At 35.5% G+C, this 19,310-nt stretch overlaps 1 protein-coding gene across 1 annotated transcript; it reads left to right on the forward strand.

Moving 5' to 3' along the window:
• The first annotated feature begins 14,610 nt into the window (after window positions 1–14,610).
• Window positions 14,611–15,720, forward strand: LOC127097350 (uncharacterized). Its single transcript, XM_051035842.1, has one exon. The coding sequence runs from the start codon at window positions 14,804–14,806 to the stop codon at window positions 15,350–15,352; it is 549 nt and encodes a 182-aa protein (XP_050891799.1). The 5' UTR covers window positions 14,611–14,803; the 3' UTR covers window positions 15,353–15,720.
• Window positions 15,721–19,310: the final 3,590 nt, after the last annotated feature.

A 19,310-nucleotide genomic window follows, 5' to 3' on the forward strand; every position in this document is an offset into this window, starting at 1 on the left:
CTTATCCCACATCCAACCCAAACCTCAAACCTAGTATGCCTTAACCTTACAATTACAAACGATTTTCTCTTAATCACACTTAGGGTTTCAATTTCAACCTTCTTAAATCTCTCATAATAGTATCACACATTCTTCTCATCTTCCTTTCCATGTAGGTCTCGCATATTCTACTCTAATAAGTCCTCTATTATGTTTTTTCTTTTTTATCTTTTATGTTACTATTTTCTCTTCCAATTACGTTTTTATTGCACTTTTCTTCTCAATCTCGCATCTCTTATGTTCTTTTTTTCATCTTCTCTAATCTCTCATCTCATATGTTTTTTTTATGTTTTATTATAATGTCTTTGATATTATTTTATGCTACTATTTATATTTGTCTTTTATTCCACTTTTGTCTAATTTGATTTTTTGTATATTGAATGAAACGTTTTTGTCTAAATATGATGAATTTTAATGTTATTTAGTAATGTATGAATGACTAAACACAAAGTTATGTCATTATTTATAGGAGTATATATGGCTCAATAAAATTATTATAAAAAACCGAACCAACCGAACCAACCCAAACTGCATTGATTTGGTTTGGGTTGGTTTGGTTTTATTTCTAAACGGCAATCGAACCAAACCGAACCGCATGCTTATTTCTCTTGCGGTTCGGGTGATTTTTATCTGAAAAACCGCCCAAACCGCACCGCGAACACCCCTAATGTTGTTGGTGGCATATACGGTCGTAAAAGGGGCCAATGTGCATGTTTTGGTTTTGGATGTTGAGAGTCCATGCATTCATGTTGTCTGAACTTCGGTTCTTTTTGATAAGCCTCGATTATATGGTGGTTGATCGGATGTGAGCAGCTAATTCCTATTATGAAGAATTAGTGAAGCTTTATCTATGGTGATTGTAGCGATTTTGGTGTGCTCCAGTTCCAAGAGGGAATCGATCCTATGGTGGGGATCATGGAGTGAAATGAACTTGAGTGTTCATAATTTGGTACCACATGCTCGTTGAGTCAGTTGTCGAGTACATCTGATTGTGTTGCATTCAGTGATTATTTTTGGTGTTATGTTGTATGGATGAGAATACTTGATAGGTTGAGGTTGAATTAATTAGTGTGTGCTTGTTGTTAGTGAATCTACTTCCGATTGCTATTCACCGCTAATTATTGAAGTGTATTCTCACCTCTTTCTGTTTAAATGTTGCATTTACTCGGGTATCATGCAGATACTCAGAAGTAATATTGCTTTAGTAACGTCTTGCTCTGATTATGTAATATCGGATTAGGAACGCTTGATTTAATTTTATGACATGTTGAAGTCATAAGACTAAATTTGTTGTTGTGCATTCTTAAGCATGTTGAGTGGATTGATTCCAACTCTCTTATTTATTATTAACGTTTAAGTTTGAAACCAAATGTCATTAGTTATCTTATCTTTCATAATTGTTGATGATATTTCCGTTGCAATGATACTTTAAAAATGGAAGTGAGCATGTGATGAAAGATTTAATGTGAATTGATGTAACTCGTATTACGGAGCAGGTTTTTATTTTGATGTGTGCGACACCCTATGTGGTTGTGTTTATAATTAAATTATGCGATAATTGATTGTGGAGTTTAGGGTGTTACACAGGTTTTTGATGAGGTGGTGCAAGCTACTTGATCGGGAAAATAGCAAGTGTACTATTTTGCCTTTTATAGTAATAATGGGGAAATTCCCCGAATGTCGATCTCAAGGACTGCACATTAGTATTGAGTTTAAATTATCATTCAATTAAGCAACAAGTATTAATTTGGTTTTTGAGGGTAAAAAGAAAATAGTAAAGAAATATGAAAATAAGGGTTTATAGAGAAAAAGAAACAATGCCATGGAAGGTGTATAATTTATCCCTGTAACAACTCTGAGTTACTATTGCATCAACAAATATCAATTACTACCAGTTCTCAAGGGTATTTTCTCCCAAGTCTTTGGTGAGAAAACCTTTAATCAATCTACCCTAATTCCTATGTCCATAGCCAATTAGGATGAAGTTAAGCTGTATAATATCAAGAATGCTCTGGTTCATACAGGGTATCCCTAGTCCTAGGTGATATCTACTGCAGAGTAACCTGATGAAAACCTTATCACTGGCGGTCCAGCCTAAGTGATAACCATAGATCAATCTCAATTGGTCCGAAAGTGAAAGCAATAAACACATCAAAAGGTTACCGTAAATAAAATATTATAAATGCAAATGTAAACTCAAATTCATTACAATTCCAAATCAGGGACAACCCATAGCATTGGGGGGTTTAGCTACTCATATTGTTTAAAACAAGTTCAAGATAAAAATTACACATTACAAGTAATTGGATGACTTTGATCTTCAATCGCTCCCGCTCATGAATCTCTTCAGCTCTCCAAATGCCTTGATCTATGTAATACTTGATTGCTTCACAATACCTGTATTCCAAGATGATTTTTCCTTTGGCAGAAGACCTTTTTTTATAATGAAAGTTCCCAGCAGCAGTTGGACAGGTCCTAAGATGTCTCCATAAAGCCCGAAGAATGAAAATCCCAAGAAAATTGGAAATATTGGGCTTGGGCTGATACGGCCCGTGTCAGCCTACTGTTTCTCCTGACACGCCCATGGCAAGCCTAACACGGGGGGGAGAGGGGGTTTCTGCCTGACACGGTCCGTGTCAGCTGACACGGGTGGCCGTGTCAGGCTACTGTTTTCCTTCTTCTGCTACCCTTGCCCTGACACGGCCCGTGTCAGGCCTTCTGTACCGGGGGTTTTATGCTCTTTTGCGTGTCGGACTCTCGCACTGTCGTGTTCTGAGTTCTCCGGTTCTTCTGCTTGGATCTGTCGGACAAAAACACAGTTATCCCATGCATAAAATCAAGATAAACAAAGTAAAACATAACAAAGATTAAAAATGCGTAAATAAAATAACGGAAGTAAAACTACTCGAATTGTACCTTAAATGCTTGCACAGTGTATCAAATGTCTCTGTTTTGCGTCAGATCAGTAATAAAAGCTTACTATAAATGGTGACTGATCACAACCCCAAACTTAGCTCATTGCTTATCCCAAGTAATGTTTCATTATCACTCCCCAGAATTCTTTATGCTTTCCACCACTGCTGAGATCATTCGCGAACGTCTTCCCTTTTTCTTCCACAAGTCCGACCCATCCTCGTAAGTCATCATTCACACTTCCACTTTAAAGCACCGTTTCACTGTCAGCTTATTTCACATTCTCACCAATTCTCTCGGGGTTAGCTGTTTACACTCATAATTCAAAGTATGCAATATCACTCACAAGTTTGAATAGTCTCTCTTTTCTCATCACCTACACACAACATACACACCCACACACACACACTTTTTGAGGTCTTTCGGGTTGTAGCTTGGCCTGGGTTAAGGTATGGATTCACAAAGGAAAACAAGGGGCTTTTGGTTCAGAGTCGATGTTATATCCTGTGTTTGTTTCTTTTATTTCCTCAGTTTTCTTTTCTTATTTCTTGAATTTTTACCGACCGCCCTTTTCCGTGCTTCTTTCTTTTGAATAATCAAGTATTTGATTTTTATTTTTCTTTCTTTTTCTCGATTCATCAATTTTTTCTTTTTCTTTTGTTTTTGCACTTTCGAGGGCTTTGAGAGCTTTTGGGGTTTTTACCCCAAACTTAGCTTTTCAACACAGCTTGAATACATTCTCATGACTCTGAACTGGGTGAGGAAGTGTTTTTGGCCAATGGTTACATTCATGGTGTTTTAAACAAAAAAATGGATATAGGCTCAAAGGGGGTTAACGAGGGATATAATGATTCGGGATGGCTAGAAAGGCTGGGGGTTAATTACAAACAATGTGCCTCAGTGTGTGTATCATGCAGTGACAGTCCCAGAGAGTCTACGCAAATTTAGAGTGATAAAGAAAAACCTGAATGACGCTCATGATGATTAATGTGTTTGGCCTTTCCTGACTCACTTGGTTTGGTTTAGCTTTGACAGGATCCACAGTGCTCCTTAATTTGGTGCAATTGCTGTCTTACTTCGGAGTGTGCAGGATACTCGTGTCGGTTAAGCTGTATATGTTGCGTCCGATCTTTAATTTCAGCAGTATCACTTTATGGGGAGATCCTTCACAACAAGCCATGGTGAGTGATGTGATCTTTCATCCACTCTCAATTGTGATCATTACTTTTCCAACCCGTCAACACAGACTTGACACACACACTTGCAACATAATGTACATTCAACAGACAAATTCAATCTAAAATACAAAATTAAAAAGTAAAAATAACACAAAACAAATTACAAATAAAAGACATAAAATCTCCCCCACACTTGAACTCAACATTGTCCATAATGTTTGTGAACAAGCGCGGAAGATGGAACTCACAGGATCCTACTGAGGAGGAGGGTGCGGGAACTGCAACATCAACTGTCGCATCATGCTGCTCATCTCATCCAACATCGCGCCCTGACGGGTGTAACACCCCAAATTTTGCCCTCCTCATTCATGCATTCATTTAGCATTTCATATTGCATTTCATCATGTCAATCAGAATTAGATCCAAGAAACTTTTTTTTTAAAAATAAAAAATAAAAAATAAAAAAAAAAAAAAAAAAAAAACGAAAAAAAAAAAAATAAAAAATAAAAATAAAAATAAAAATAAAAATAAAAATAAAAATAAAAAACGAAAAATAAAAATAAAAATAAAAATAAAATAAATAAAAAAATAAATAAATAAATAAAAACGAAAAAAATAAAAAAATAAAATAAAATTATAAATAAATAAATAAAATATAAAAGAAAAAATCTCAGACTTGGACCTCTCTCAAAAGCCCACTAAGCTACCAATATAAATTCAGAGTTTCAGTGAAACAAAAATTCATTCTATTCCTATTACCCTGTCTGGGAAAAAGATAGTGAGAGAAGCAAAAATACTCTGAGGTTTCTTTGGAACAAAACCCTGAGGAAAAAGATAGTGAGAGAAGAGCTAACAAAGTTCAGAGCAACCTCCAAACCCTGAAGGGAACTCAACTGCACAGAATCACATTTGCCTCACATAAACCCTAAAGGTTGTTTTGTAAACCTCACGGGTGCAACTCAATTTCAATCAAGCTCTCCAATCAGGTTTGCCCTATATCCATCATCTTTATGCCTTTAATTTGAATGCTCTAAATGTATGAGGTATTATGGGTGAATTTGATACCCTTTTGATGCATGTGTTTGACAAGAGGTTTAGGCCTCCTACCCTTGGTTGTTTTTTGTGAGCTTTTTTTGTGAATTGAAAGAGCATGATTCATGTGGTTACATTTTGATTTGGGGGCAACCCTTGATTACCCTATTTTTTTTGTCTCTAACCTGTTTGTTGAGTTTTTGTGAGGGCTCACATGACTTTTGCAGGGATAACTTGCGTGGTTTTCCATTTTATTTGTGGGATACCCCCTGGAGGTTTCATTCCGATTACCTGTACTGACTCACTTTCTTTGATGGTGTTTAGCTTGGAAGGATCCCTAAGTTTCTTACTCCTTTAATTGCTGTTACTTCGGATCTTTATCCGTGTGATACTGTTACCTCTTTTCCGCATTTTATCGTTTTCTTAGCTGGAAGACCTCGATAGGAGGCATTTGTTTTCTTTTGTTTATTTACTTCTGAGCCCCTTGTTGACTCATTTACTTTATACATGTTTGTTTTGTATGTGTTCGTATCCCTGCAGGTAGCGCGGTTCCTTCGTCAAGGACTGCCTTTTTGCCCTTGAGCATCCCAAACCCTAAAACCCAAAGCAACACGTTAACTCCTTCTACTACAGGCGAGTAAGTCTCCAAAGGTCGAGCATCCGGTAGATTGCGTAGTGACGTCGTTCGTCCAAAACCCAATCCATAACCCCATAGTTAGCCGAACTACGGCTTGCTCTGATTCTCAAGCCAGATGAGATACGTAGGCATAAGACGCGATGTCTTAGCGAGCACACATCCCTCCAACCCATAGGTCAGCCGAGCTACGAAGACTCTGATTCTCATATTCAAATGAGATACGTATGCAGTGGATGCGACATCCGCGCGAGTCATTTTCATTTAACCCCATTTTTTAGTAAATAACACATTAGATAAACCCACACCCTTTAGACAAGAACTACAAAAGTGGATCCCGTAGAGTACTACGGATGCGTAGGGGTGCTAATACCTTCCCTTCGCATAACCGACTCCCGAACCCAATATTTGGTTGCAAGACCCCGTCTTGTCCTTTCCTTTTTCAGGTTTACTTCGAGCGTTTCCTTTCCCTCCTTTGGGATGAATAACGCACGGTGGCGACTCTTCTGTCATTTTCTTTCGCCGATTGTTTTTCGCGCACTGTATTTTTCAGGTTGCGACAGCTGGCGACTCTACTGGGGATTGAAAGAAGTTGACCTCTTGCTGGTCCATCTTCCCTAAGCGAGTCCCTCTTAGCTTGTGTGATTTCTTGTTTATTGGGTGTTCATGCTTTTGTACCTTTATTTGCTTACCTGCTTGCATGCATCTGTTGTATCTGTTGGATCTGTTTGTTTGTTTGTTGGGATGGGGTGTTCTATGAGAGATAAGCCCATTACCCAGGCTTGAGTGTACACACAGGTTTTAGAGTGGATAATCATGAGGCTTGCGTGGCGTGTTGCTACGTTAAGTCGTTCGTGAAGAACCACACCCAAACGAGGTTTCTTTTGGATATATTATTTCTTACGGGTGTTCCGTAACGGCAGGATATTCCTCTAGAAATCGTCGACTCTGGTGACCATTTCCCGAGAACTCAGTCGAGGCCTCTCCTCCGAGACGTGATTATGTTAGCTCTGGTGGGCGCATTCTCGCTGCTCAATCCGAGGATCCCGAGACTGGGAACTTGCTATTAGGATGTCCTGTTGAGGGGAGTCAATGGAGGTCTTTTGTCCCGTAATAATACCAAACCTTCAGTGGTAAATGTATTATTCGCGACTGAAGGGTTGAAGCTGACGAACTTCTGTTCTTAGAACCTACCAGTGAGGGGCGGGCTAAATTCAGGAAACCTTAACCTCCAACCAACCCGGTTTTCTGGAGCAGAGTTTTGGTCTTGTATTATATTCCTTAGTGAATTTCTCTCCAGGCAGTGCAACCTGACAGATGTTCAAGCGGATCCATCAATTCTGATTGACATGCCTTTGCATTGCATAACATCATCTGCATATTTGCATCCAACATCTCATGCTTATTCATTTGCAGGGTATTCCCTTTCAAAACAGGGGTGCCTTAAAACTGAACAAGCAGTGCATCGCATACCATGCATATTAACCCTTGTCTGTTTTGCAGGTGTCACCGCAGTGTCTAATGTTTGTTCCCTGTATCAGGCAGTTATTGGTCCCAAGCGAGTCCACAGGTACCCGACAAAGGAAAATCGTCCACAGCTAGCGATGGACCAAGTACAGAAAGAGCTGGCTGATATGCGTGAAAGGATGGATCAGTTCATGACATTGATGACTGGTATGGCAGAAGGCCAGGAAAAGCTGAGGGAATTGGTTGAGCAACCGAGACCCGATCCGGAGGTGGAGATACCAAATGCTGAGGGAAACCCTGGTAACCCTGGGAACACTGATGACCCTGTGAACACTGGTAACGCGGGTAACGCAAATGCTGATGGAAACCCGGGTAATGTTGGCAACACAGGGAATGTTGGAAATGGTATTGGCGAAAGGTACAATGTGAATCAAGGAATTCGGATTAACGGGCGCCCCGTTACTGAAGATTATCAGTATGATCAATTTTCTTTGCACGACGAGGCCCTCGAGACCACTCGCCGTATGGATGAGCTTGCTGAGAAGCTCAAATCTTTGGAGTCTCAAAATTCCTTAGGCTTTGATGTCACAACTCTTGGTCTGGTTCAGGGAGTAAGGATTCCTCACAAGTTCAAACCCCCTACTTTTGAGAAATACAACGGGGCTTCTTGCCCACACACTCATCTCCAATCTTATCTGGGAAGGTTGGGAGCTCACACGGAAGATGAAAAGTTGTGGATGTACTATTTTGAAGACAGTCTAACTGGAGCTTCTCGTGAATGGTATTCTCATTTGTCTCGTACTACCATCAAGAGCTGGAAAGACTTGGCAGAGGCTTTTGTCAAGCAATATCAATACAACTTGGACATGGCTCCAAATCGGACCTTGTTGCAAGGTATGTCTCAGACTGCCAAGGAAACCGTGTCAGGCTACTGTTTTCCTTCTTCTGCTACCCTTTCCCTGACACGGCCCGTGTCAGGCCTCCTGTACCGGGGTTTTCTACTCTTTTGCGTGCCGAACTCTCGCACTGTCGTGTTCTGAGTTCTCCGGTTCTTCTGCCTGGATTTGTCGGACAAAAACACAGCTATCCCACGCATAAAATCAAGATAAACAAACTAAAACATAACAAAGATTAAAAATGCGTAAATAAAATAACGGAAGTAAAACTACTCGAATTGTACCTTAAATGCTTGCATAGTGTATCAAATGTCTCTGTTTTGCGTCGGGTCAATAATGAAAACTTACTATAAATGGTGACTGATCACTACTCCAGTACGATTGCATGATATAGACTTGTGTAAGACCCTAATTTTGACCCTTAGATCCCTCATGACATCATATCATTGCTCAGTGCATTGCCTCAAGGATCATAGCATGTTTGACTCCTTAACCCTAGGGGTGGGACTTGTGTGAGTGGTTTGAGACCACCAAGCATGCTTGTATTGTATATTATTTCTTTTCTTATTTAGATTACTAACCAAAAGCACAAAAATATGTCACTAACTCTTTTTTTTTGAAGCTCAAGTGATCATGTGTTCCAATGCTCCTAGGAGGCTCCTAAGCCCATTGAAGAGCTAGATGAAGATGAGAAAAAGCATAACAATGGTCCACAAAGTTCCTAGTCATCATATATGTCTCCCAAGTATCTCAATTTGCCAATTTGATTAAGATAATCCAAAGGGCTTGGGGATTGTTTCCCAAGGAAACCCTAATTCAACTGTGCTTTGACTGTGCCTTGCCCATGAAGCAACCTCAACCTATGATCAAATTTAATCAAGGGAAGTACTTTCATTCATCATTTTATGCATATATGATCCTCTTTGAGCATCCTCAATAATTTATTCACCAAGATTGGAAGTTTGGCCTTTAGAAGTTGACCAGTCAAGTCATCTGACTAAGCTGAGCACCATTGAGATATAACTTTTGATATGTTTGTCAAATGAAGATGACCCCAAGAGAAAAAATGTTCCTAAGAACCATATGAACAACTTTCATGTTCATCAAAATCCATTTGAAACTTGGAAGGTCATCATTCATTTCAAAACATTATAGGTCATTTTGACTGAAACCCTAATTTTGGTCAACTTACCAAGGGCATAACTTAGCTAATTTTTATGATTTTGAGGTGAGACCAAGTGCATTGGAAATTTAAGATGTCTAATTAAAATGTTATTTTGGACAAAATTTCATAATCCTAAAAGAAATACATGTGATAATACAAAACATTATAGGTCATCTTGGACCTAATCCATTGAATTTGAAAAAGTACCCAACTTCAAATGCCCATAACTTTGTCATGGAAAATCCAAATGATATAAACTTTGAGTCTAAATTAATCATATTGAAAATATCTACAACTTTTGATGTTTGAGGTTTTTCCATTTGAAGCTTGCATCATGGAAATAGAGGGGCTTGATTAAGCTTGCTTTTTGGGAAATTTTGCAAAGTTACTTTGAATATGTTTTGCACTTGGATCTTCCAGGCTAGTTTTCATAAATTTACAAATGTCAAATGAATTTTTTCCCAACATGACTTTTGTTCCTTATTTCAAGGGCTTTCCAACCATTACTCACATTACTTTTTTGGACCTACCATTTGGGAGTTTCGAAGAACTCTTCATTTATGTGCATTTTGGCATTTCATGATGTAACTCGGTATGCAAGCTGATTCCCTTTCATGTACACGTCCAAATCCATTCCATGTGGTATCAGCAAGATGTTTCATCCATCATTGGGCCCGCTACATGCTTGCACAGGCCCATGCAAGCAAATTTCAAATGCCATGCACACGAGGGAAGCATGATGCACAACCAATTTCAGCTATAAATAACCACTCCCTCTCATTCATTCAGGAACCTTTTGGAGATCTGAATTGCTGCAGCATTGAAACCATAACCATACCAAAGGAATTTTCCAGAATTTTTTCTCACTTTCGAGCTTGAAATTCAACATCATTAGTTGATCTTCAAAGCTTAATTCCTTAGCCTATCATCTCCACTGCATCCCTAGAGCAAAGAGGATCCAAGATCTTGAAGAAATCGTGGCTTAAAGTGCTTCAATTCAGAGGTATACTTTCAAACTTTTTGGATTTAGAACTCTCATTTCAATGTAGTTTTCTCTTGTTTGTGTGGTTTTCTGAAGTCTTCATACTTGAGGCAAGCCAATGGTGGTTTCAATTTTCCATTTCGTGCACTTTCAGTTTGAACACCATGATCTTCCACTTCACATTTCTCTCAATATAGGAAAAGTGAGGAAGATCCATGGATACAGTGGTGATCTCATCACGCGAGCTTCAATTTCATGTCCTTATTTTCCATTTTTATTATAAAAAAATTCGCTGCAACTGGTGGCCGGAGGTTGTTGTTCCATCGGAGAAGATGGTGGTTTCCACCACCATCACCACGTGTACACATTCACAGCCTTTGGATTTGGTTCTCACGTTTTAATCGTGTGCATCCATTATGTGTACTTCATTTAATTCATTATGCCACGCGTTTGACTTGGTCACACTATGCGCCATCAGATCTGGACAGTCCATTGATGCCACGTCAATTAATGAGGTGCATCACGCGGCTGTGGTTTTTTCCATTTAATTCATTTTCTTTTATTTTCAGTTAATTCATTTGATTTTATAAAATTCATAAAAAATTTATTTGAAGTCATAAAAATATGAGACCAACTCCAAAAATTTTCTTGAAAAATCTAGTTTCATATTTTGATTTTTAATTATTTTTGTGACTTCATTTAATATTTTTTGTGAATTATTTGGTTTTTAATAGTTTTAATTCATTTTAAAATGCTTTCTGACTTTTGAAAAATCCAAAAATATTTTCATAGCATTTATGGATCATGATAAATCAATGAAAAATAGTCTCATCAATTTCTTATTTGATTTGAGATTTATTTGAGATTTTAATCCATTTTGTGCTATTTTTAATTGTTTAAAATTGCTTTCTGATTTCAAAAATTGATGAGAAAATTAGTCAAAGTTTGTTTGACTATGTTGAACCTATGAAAATTTGATTGGACTTGTTGAAGTTGATTTGAATTGAATTTGAGGTTTGACCTTATTTGTTTATTTTTTATTTGCATTTTATTTTAATTCAAAAAATACCCAAAAAATATTGTTGACTTGTTGACTTGTTATCTTCATTTCTTTTCTGTTTGGTATTGGTTGGTGTTGATTTGATTCACATTTGACCAATTAGAATTGATTGATGTATTCTTTTCCCCTCCCTTTCATCTTCATCCCATTCTTTTCATCATTGGCCAATGAGTTAAAGTCTTATGGTTGGTCTTGACAAATGAGAGGTTTAACCTTCTTTGATCCAAACCAAACTCAACTTGATCCATGATCAAGTGAGTTATTTTGTGTCCAAGATAGGTTGCTTCTTGGTCAAGCAAAAAACCTAAAGTCAATACAAGGCCCTTCCCATTTTGTTTTGGCATGACAAGTTTATGGAGCTTGGCTTACTAGTCATGATCTCTAACTTGTGTTCTTTGCCTATATTTTTATTGACCGGCCTCAGATAGGTGTGACTACTACATTAGTCCACTTACGATTGCTTAACATAGCGCTACATTGTCTTATGACAAGCTAACATAACCTCCACTAATTACTAACTTTAATTTGAGCATTTAATTTTCTTGTCATTTACTTTTAATGTCATTTAACTCTTGCTCATTATTCATATTGATTCTCCCTTTGCTCACTTGAGCACATATTTTATGTTTATGTCATTTTTCTTTTGCTCATTTGAGCCCATTATTGTGTATAAATATATTACTATCTTGTGTTTGTTTTGTGTTTGCTGTGTGTAAACCAAATGCAAAAGGAGAAAGGACTTAGAATTAGGACTTACCTATGCTTAAAAGGAGTTCAAGAGCAACTAGGCCTCATGCCTTTAGAATGCTAAATTGTTGAAGAGCAACTAGGCCTCATGCCTTTAGAATGCTAAAACCCAAAGTTGATCTCAAAGGACTTCTCATCCAAACTTATTCTTTGTCAATTCCTCTTATTGTGTTGTGAACTTTTTGATGTTTGCTTTTGTGTGATAGGAATCCCACCTTGAGATTGTGAAAAGAGGATCATTGTCATGAGTAATCAAGTTAAGAGACAAGCCACAATGGAGATCCTAGGAGCTTGAGTTCAATTTGTTTGATTGTTTGCTTGTTTGCTGAGTCTAAAGGAAAGGAGCATCTTGAATCATCTCTATGATTCCAAGAAAAGGAACTCCAAGGGTTTATCTTTCCCCTCTTATCTTTGTTTTCTTTAGGACTAGCCATTCTCTTCTTCTCCCCATTCTAACCAAGCCAAAAATTATTTTCTAAACTTTGACTTTGTTTCAAATTAAAAACCTAGGCCTTAAGCCTGTGACTTTTCAAAACCATTTTCATCAATACTCATTGTGAATAAATCTTAATCCAATTTTTACTTCATTTTGTAAATAAATCTAACTTGTAAATATAACCAATTTCAAGTTGTTTTGTGGTTCCAATGGCCACTTGTTAAAATCTTTTCAAAAACATTAGTCATAGGTTTGAGTTATCATAGTGGTTGATGTAAATCTCACCTCATCCTTAGTGTTGGATTATAAGCCTTCCATGCTTATTATAGGGTTAACCCCTCACTAGCATGTTGAAGCCTTTCTCACATGGTGGATTGTTGGTTTAGATTGAGTTTTCTCCCTTTGATAACAAAAGACCTTAAGGCTTTTGATTAAAATCAATTCACCAATCTTTGAGATTTTTATCCCGAACTACGAAGTTTTGATCCTATCTTTGTGATGGTACGTAGGCAATGGGTTCATCCATTCAAACAACAAAATTTGTAAATATAATATATTCTCTTCTCATCCCTCCAATCTTTTATACAAATCTTTTCACAAATACTAACCTACAACACATATTTGCAAAAAGGGTTCCCTTAGAATACTAAGGATGTTTTGGGTGCGTAAAACCTTCCCATTTTATAACCAACCCCGTTACCCAGATCTCTGACATTTTTATTAGTTTTTGATTTGAAAAATTTCTTACCTTGACTTTTGTTCGCTTTTTAGCCTTTCCTTTGGATAAATAAAAGTGCGGTGGCGACTCGAATTGTATGTTGACTTTTGGTTTAGTCAATAAGCCTAAAGGTAACGAAAACCCCGCTACAACTTGCAATATTAGCACTCCAATATCTAAACCAATCTATGAATAAAAGGGTAGAGTGAGCTATAAATAAAATCATACATTTATACTCCTCACGCCTATTTATACATATACATTGGACGACAATTGGGCTTATGGGGCGTTGCGTCCCTAGCCAGTCCAGAACAGATATATTTAATGACTTTTAATAGAAAAGTTAGGTTGTGTTGCTGTTTATACTCTAGATTAATCATTGCATATAAACTCATTAAACTTTTAATTACTTTCATAACAATTATGAAAAGTACAAAGCTTGTGGCTATCACTTTCTAAACAAGTGTGGAAGCAAGTGGCTGGTGGTATGTGAGGAGTCACATTCCTGTCTATTTGACTGCCAAACAGAACCTAACTATACTTCTTAATCTGATTGGGAAAAAAATAGTCTAAACTTTCAATGCCAGCTATTGTTTGTCTCTTTTCATCTGTCTAGTCAATTCAAATTCTCATAATCTCCTTTTGAAATTATAAGCACATGTACACATTTGGATATTCTATTATTAACCAAAAAAAAAACACCAATAAAGTATAGTACAATTAAGACCAACAGATAATCAACTTTTTAAGTATGTGATTATACTAATTATACCAATTACTTCACTTAGAAGTTAATGTCAATAGTATTGAACTAATAAAAAGTTATTTCTTTTTCTGTTTCTGTTATGAGGAGCGTTGGTGCTTTTCAATTTTTCATTGATGAAACATCAACTTGTCTATACATTAAGAATTGGACCCTACAAAAGACACATTCAAAAGTTGCATCATAGGCACACCACATGGGAAAACCTATACTAGCTTTCCTAATTCTCACCATGCTTAGCACCCAAGGCACCTTAAGATTTCATTATATTACGACTCATGCCATCAGAAGTATTGTTCTGGTACACAAAAATAGTCTCGTATTATTTAAGAATCGAAACCCGAGATATTTATACACTACATCCATATCTTTCAACCCAGACCTAGAGTAGACAATACCTCGTAGACACAACAGTGACGCGAGGACGTGATCATTAGGTCAACCAAAATATTGCCACTAAATTAGAAATTATAACAATGGCACTTGTGTAAATCTATTATCAAACCATGTGCAAATTGGATTTGACAACATAAAGATAGTTGCAACTTGTATAACAAAACAAAGTGATAATAATATAACAAAACTAAAAAGTAAGCATCAAAGTTTCCTTCATGAGATTGAGAGATTGAGAATCATTTTTCCTTTTCCAATATAGGAATAACTCTTCCTTAGGACATTCTTTCAACCCTTCTCAATCAAACTCTTTCTCTCATAAACTCTCTTTTCAACCAAGATCAATCACACACACTTTCATTAGTTTTGCACCAAAAACCATGTCTCGCTTGAAGCTATCAAAGAAACTCAAACCAGCCAAAAAAGCATGGAAAAGCCTCTCAAACAACTTCCAATCAAAACTCCACAAACTCAACATTCAAAAAGCTTTCAAAACCACCCTTCAACACCTTCTTTCACTCTTCCATTCCATCACTCATCTCATAACCTCGAAAACCACTCATCATCGCTCTCTCACTTCTTCTAAATCATTGTATTCCCCTTCAACTTCTTATTACCATTTCCAACACAAGAACTTTGCACCTATCCCTATCTACAACAAACCGAGCAGTAGTAGTAGTAGTATTCGTCATGCACAAGGAAACACAAGTAGAGAGATTGAAAAGGTGCATGGTGATGATAACAACAACAGCAAGAACAATGAGATGAATACTATAGAAGATGCATGGAAAGCTGTGGTTGCTAAGTCTCCAATGATGCAGGTGGATCAAAAAGCTGAAGAATTTATCTATAAATTTCGTGAAGATATAAGGCTTCAAAAAGAGAAATCATTGCTTGAATTTCATGAGAGGCTAGCAAGAAGTACATAAATTTCATCATATACTTATATCATTCATTTTTTTTATTTGATGTATATAGTATATGATTTGATATCATATGATACATATCATGGCTTGTTCTTCATTTTTTTTTTTTTTTACTTTCATTGAGTTCTATTGAGAAGCAGAGAAATTTTTACTTTGTTTTAAGTCAATAAGAAGCAAACAAGTAATTAGTATTTAGTTAATGGTTTTGGAATGATGTGTGAAGAAGTTCTGAAGATGTATATCAAACTTGTGAGGATTTTTTTCTTCTTATTTTCATTATTTGTATTCTTTCTTCTATTTGTTCAAAGTGAAAAGTTGATTGATTATGGACATTGTTTATTTTAGTTTGACAATAATAAAGTGTGACTATAGAAATATCTTTTTCTTTTTTATAAATAAATTATGGTGAATAATACAGTTTTAAGAGTTGGTTGATGTTTTTGGTATTGTTTCCAAATCACGTTCATTAATTAATCTCTATCCACTCAATCAGCTTCTCCAACTAACTTCAATTATTTTGTTATAAAATATTGGTTTGTTAAGGCTTTATCATATATTTAAGGGAATTTCTTATTCTATTTTATTGGGGGAAAATTATTTTATGAAAAACTCAAAATGTCTCTCCGATTTTAGAGATGTATTTTTGGACACACCTTATTTTAAATTAAAACGTTAATTATTTAGGAGATGTATATCTAAAATATTTTAAAACACATTTCATATATCCCTCTATGAAATGCCCATTTTACATTGTTCCGGAGATGCATCTCTGTCTAGGATTTACGAAGATGCATCTATGTACCATATCAGAACAGTGCATATTATGTTTGGTTTATGGTTATTTAGATGAAAATGAAGATTTATAAATGTTAAGGACTCTGTTATGTGATGAATATTAAACCATACAATCGACATACACAAAATAAAATATATAAATTCAAATGGTTAAAAAATGACATATATAAATTGTTGTAATTTATTAAATACAAGTGTGTTTCAAAATGACAAATGCTGGAAGTGAGTTAATGCTAATAAATGCATGAGATAACTCTTCATGAATTTTGAATTTTGAATTTTGAATTCGGAGATTGTAACTCTTCATGAGATGTTGCAAAGGCGAAACCATGCAACTGTTGGTGAAACATGTTGTAGGCCAACCATTATGATTATTGGAAAAGGACATTGCTTCACCAAGGGTCGCTACCTTGTGAAACAATATCAACATGGCCTATAAAAGCATAAATCCGGATTCAGAATACAACACACAAAAATCCGAAAATCCTCCAAATAATTCCAGACGCCCTTCGGTGCATTCGGGTTTTCGTCGGTCTTGCGCAAACTCGATAAGGCTGAATTATCATGGGTATTCTTGCATCAGAACTCTAAGACAATCGAGAGTGCTTGAAATATTATAAGGAAAGTGTTGCGTTCAACGATTCAAGCCTGGATCCCTTTAATCTTTCCGAAATTTCTAACAGTCTTATAGTAGTTCAAATAATGGTTATCAAGACTTCAGTTTCAAGCATCAAAAAGAAAAACTCAAGAAAGAACACAAGAAGAATCGGTATTACGAAATCTGGTATGATTTTATTATTCTTCATATTAATTAGAGCACCGTGAAAATCATGATATCAAGATCTAAATATAAAAGTTTTCTGTCAATTAGGATCAGAGTCAGATTATTGATATTGTGATTTTTTGATAATAACTAATTGATATGATTTTGAATTAGAAAGAAATTTAACAACTATTGTATTACTTGATTTAATGGTTTTCATGATTTTTAATAGAAAAGGCAATATACGTATCATGATTTTTCATTTGTTGGACAAATTATTACATATTGATGGTTGAATGATATGCATCTGACAATACATGAATAAATCATGATTACGCAATTATATTATACTTGATTCTGTAACCTATTTTCTATATGAATAGAAATTGAAGGGTCTTGGACATAATAGGAAGAAATATGGAATTGTACATATCCACATTGGTATTGTACATAATAGAAAAGTTTTCATTCTAGTATGGGATATGGAATTCATGATATATTAGTATATGTATTGTGCATTCATGATATGTAAATTTGTTCCATGATAGAAGTGCATGACAATATGTTGTTTTACTTTAAGAAATAGAGAAACATGTTATGCCCTTTGAAGGAAACGAAATTATATATACAGTTTTAAAAGGTTTTACAATATAAATATATAACGGGTTCTATGTTGTCTTCTTTCGGCATATTGATTGCCATATCGTGCCTTATTTTGGTGACATATAAATACTACTTATTATATGTATATTATATGTATGTTGCATAACAATTCAAGTTGGTATGAAATTATTTTTTTAAAAATACGGGATGTTCCTTTGTTTATTTTTAAAATTAATTTGTATAAAGGATAATTTGTGATTCAATAAGGTATGTAAACATCATTCAAAGATGAATCATGACTTATATAAATTTTTGAATTTGAAGTCTAATGTGACTATTGAATTCTAAGATATGAAAATTTTGAGAACCTTATCACAAAGAATAAGGAATTTGATATTCCTACAATGAAGACCCTTGTGAGGAGGGTTCTCCACATATTGTTGAAACACAAACCAGAATTTCTTCATGGATTGCTGAAACATAATCCTAAATTAGAATAAGAAAGAGAGTCTGAAAGGCTAAGGATCTAGGATCAAACAAAATTGATAATCAATTTATTTCTTTTATCTAAAGGAAGGAAATAGTAAGAATTTTGTTCTTAAGATTCTTATTATTCTTCAAGTGGAAGATGATCCTATGACTTATAAGGAAGGAATCAACAACTTCAAGGGACTCATCTTATTTAGAAGGAAGTATCATAGTATGATGATACACTAAACACCTATAAGTCTAGATTAATGACCAATGGTGTTTTAAACAAAAAATGTGTTTATCATTTGATACATATGCACTAATAGCAAGCACAACAAAATTAGGGCATTGTTTGCATTAGCTTCTTTGCATGACTTTATAGTTCATCAAATGGATGTCAAAATGAAATTTCAATATGGAGATCTCAATGACGAGATTTACATGAATCAACCATAAGGTTATGAATAAAAGGTATGAAAGCTTGTCAAATCCTTGTATGAATTAAAACAAGCATCGAAACAATGACATCAAAAGTTTGACAATGTCATAGTAAGATTCACCAATGAATAAAAGGGGAGACACACAACTTAGGAGGAGACAATATTTTGTCATCATCAAAAGGGGGGAGATTGTGAGGAATAAATCTTATATCTAGTTCAATTTTGATGAAGACAAAGATTATCAAAGGAGAAAAGGTTCAAAAGGTTCATGCACATTAATGATGAAGTTGATTAAGAAGGTTGAACATAGAAATTCAAGTGAAGATTTGAGACAAGTGAACATAACTAAGGTACTCGTTGAAATTTATATTATACTAATTTAAATTGCTCATAATTCCATTTCCCACTTCATCTAAAAACCTTCTTACATCATCATGCATGATTATCTAAAAACATTATTCATCTAATTCTTGTTACAAGTGTTTGTACATAAAGTTGTGTGAGAATATTGTGATATTCACTCGTATTTATATTGATTATATTATTGATTATTAACAACAAGATGAATGGAATTTTAAACAAAGAGGTTTCAAACTTTCATATTCAAGATGAATGATCTTGGACTAGTTGACACACTTTTGGGGATTAAAGTAAAGTGAAATAGTGGGGGTTGTGAACTTAGTGAAACACATTATGTTGAGAAAGTACTTGACAAGTTCAAACACTTACATTTCAAGAAAGTAAACACTCCATTCGATCCTAGTGTCAAACTTCAAAAGAACAATGGGAGAACCGTGGCACAACTGGAATATGCAAGTGCAATTGGGTGTCTAATGTACTTAATGCAATGCACCAGACCTGACATAACTTTTGTAGTTAGTAAGATGAG

The sequence above is a fragment of the Lathyrus oleraceus genome, chromosome 6 (assembly GCF_024323335.1).
Source record: "Lathyrus oleraceus cultivar Zhongwan6 chromosome 6, CAAS_Psat_ZW6_1.0, whole genome shotgun sequence".
Classification (NCBI taxonomy): Eukaryota; Viridiplantae; Streptophyta; class Magnoliopsida; order Fabales; family Fabaceae; genus Lathyrus; species Lathyrus oleraceus.

Coding starts and splice junctions, on each gene's coding strand:
- LOC127097350 (XM_051035842.1), top strand. CDS start 14,804: ATGTCTCGCTTGAAGCTATCAAAGAAACTCAAACCAGCCAAAAAAGCA.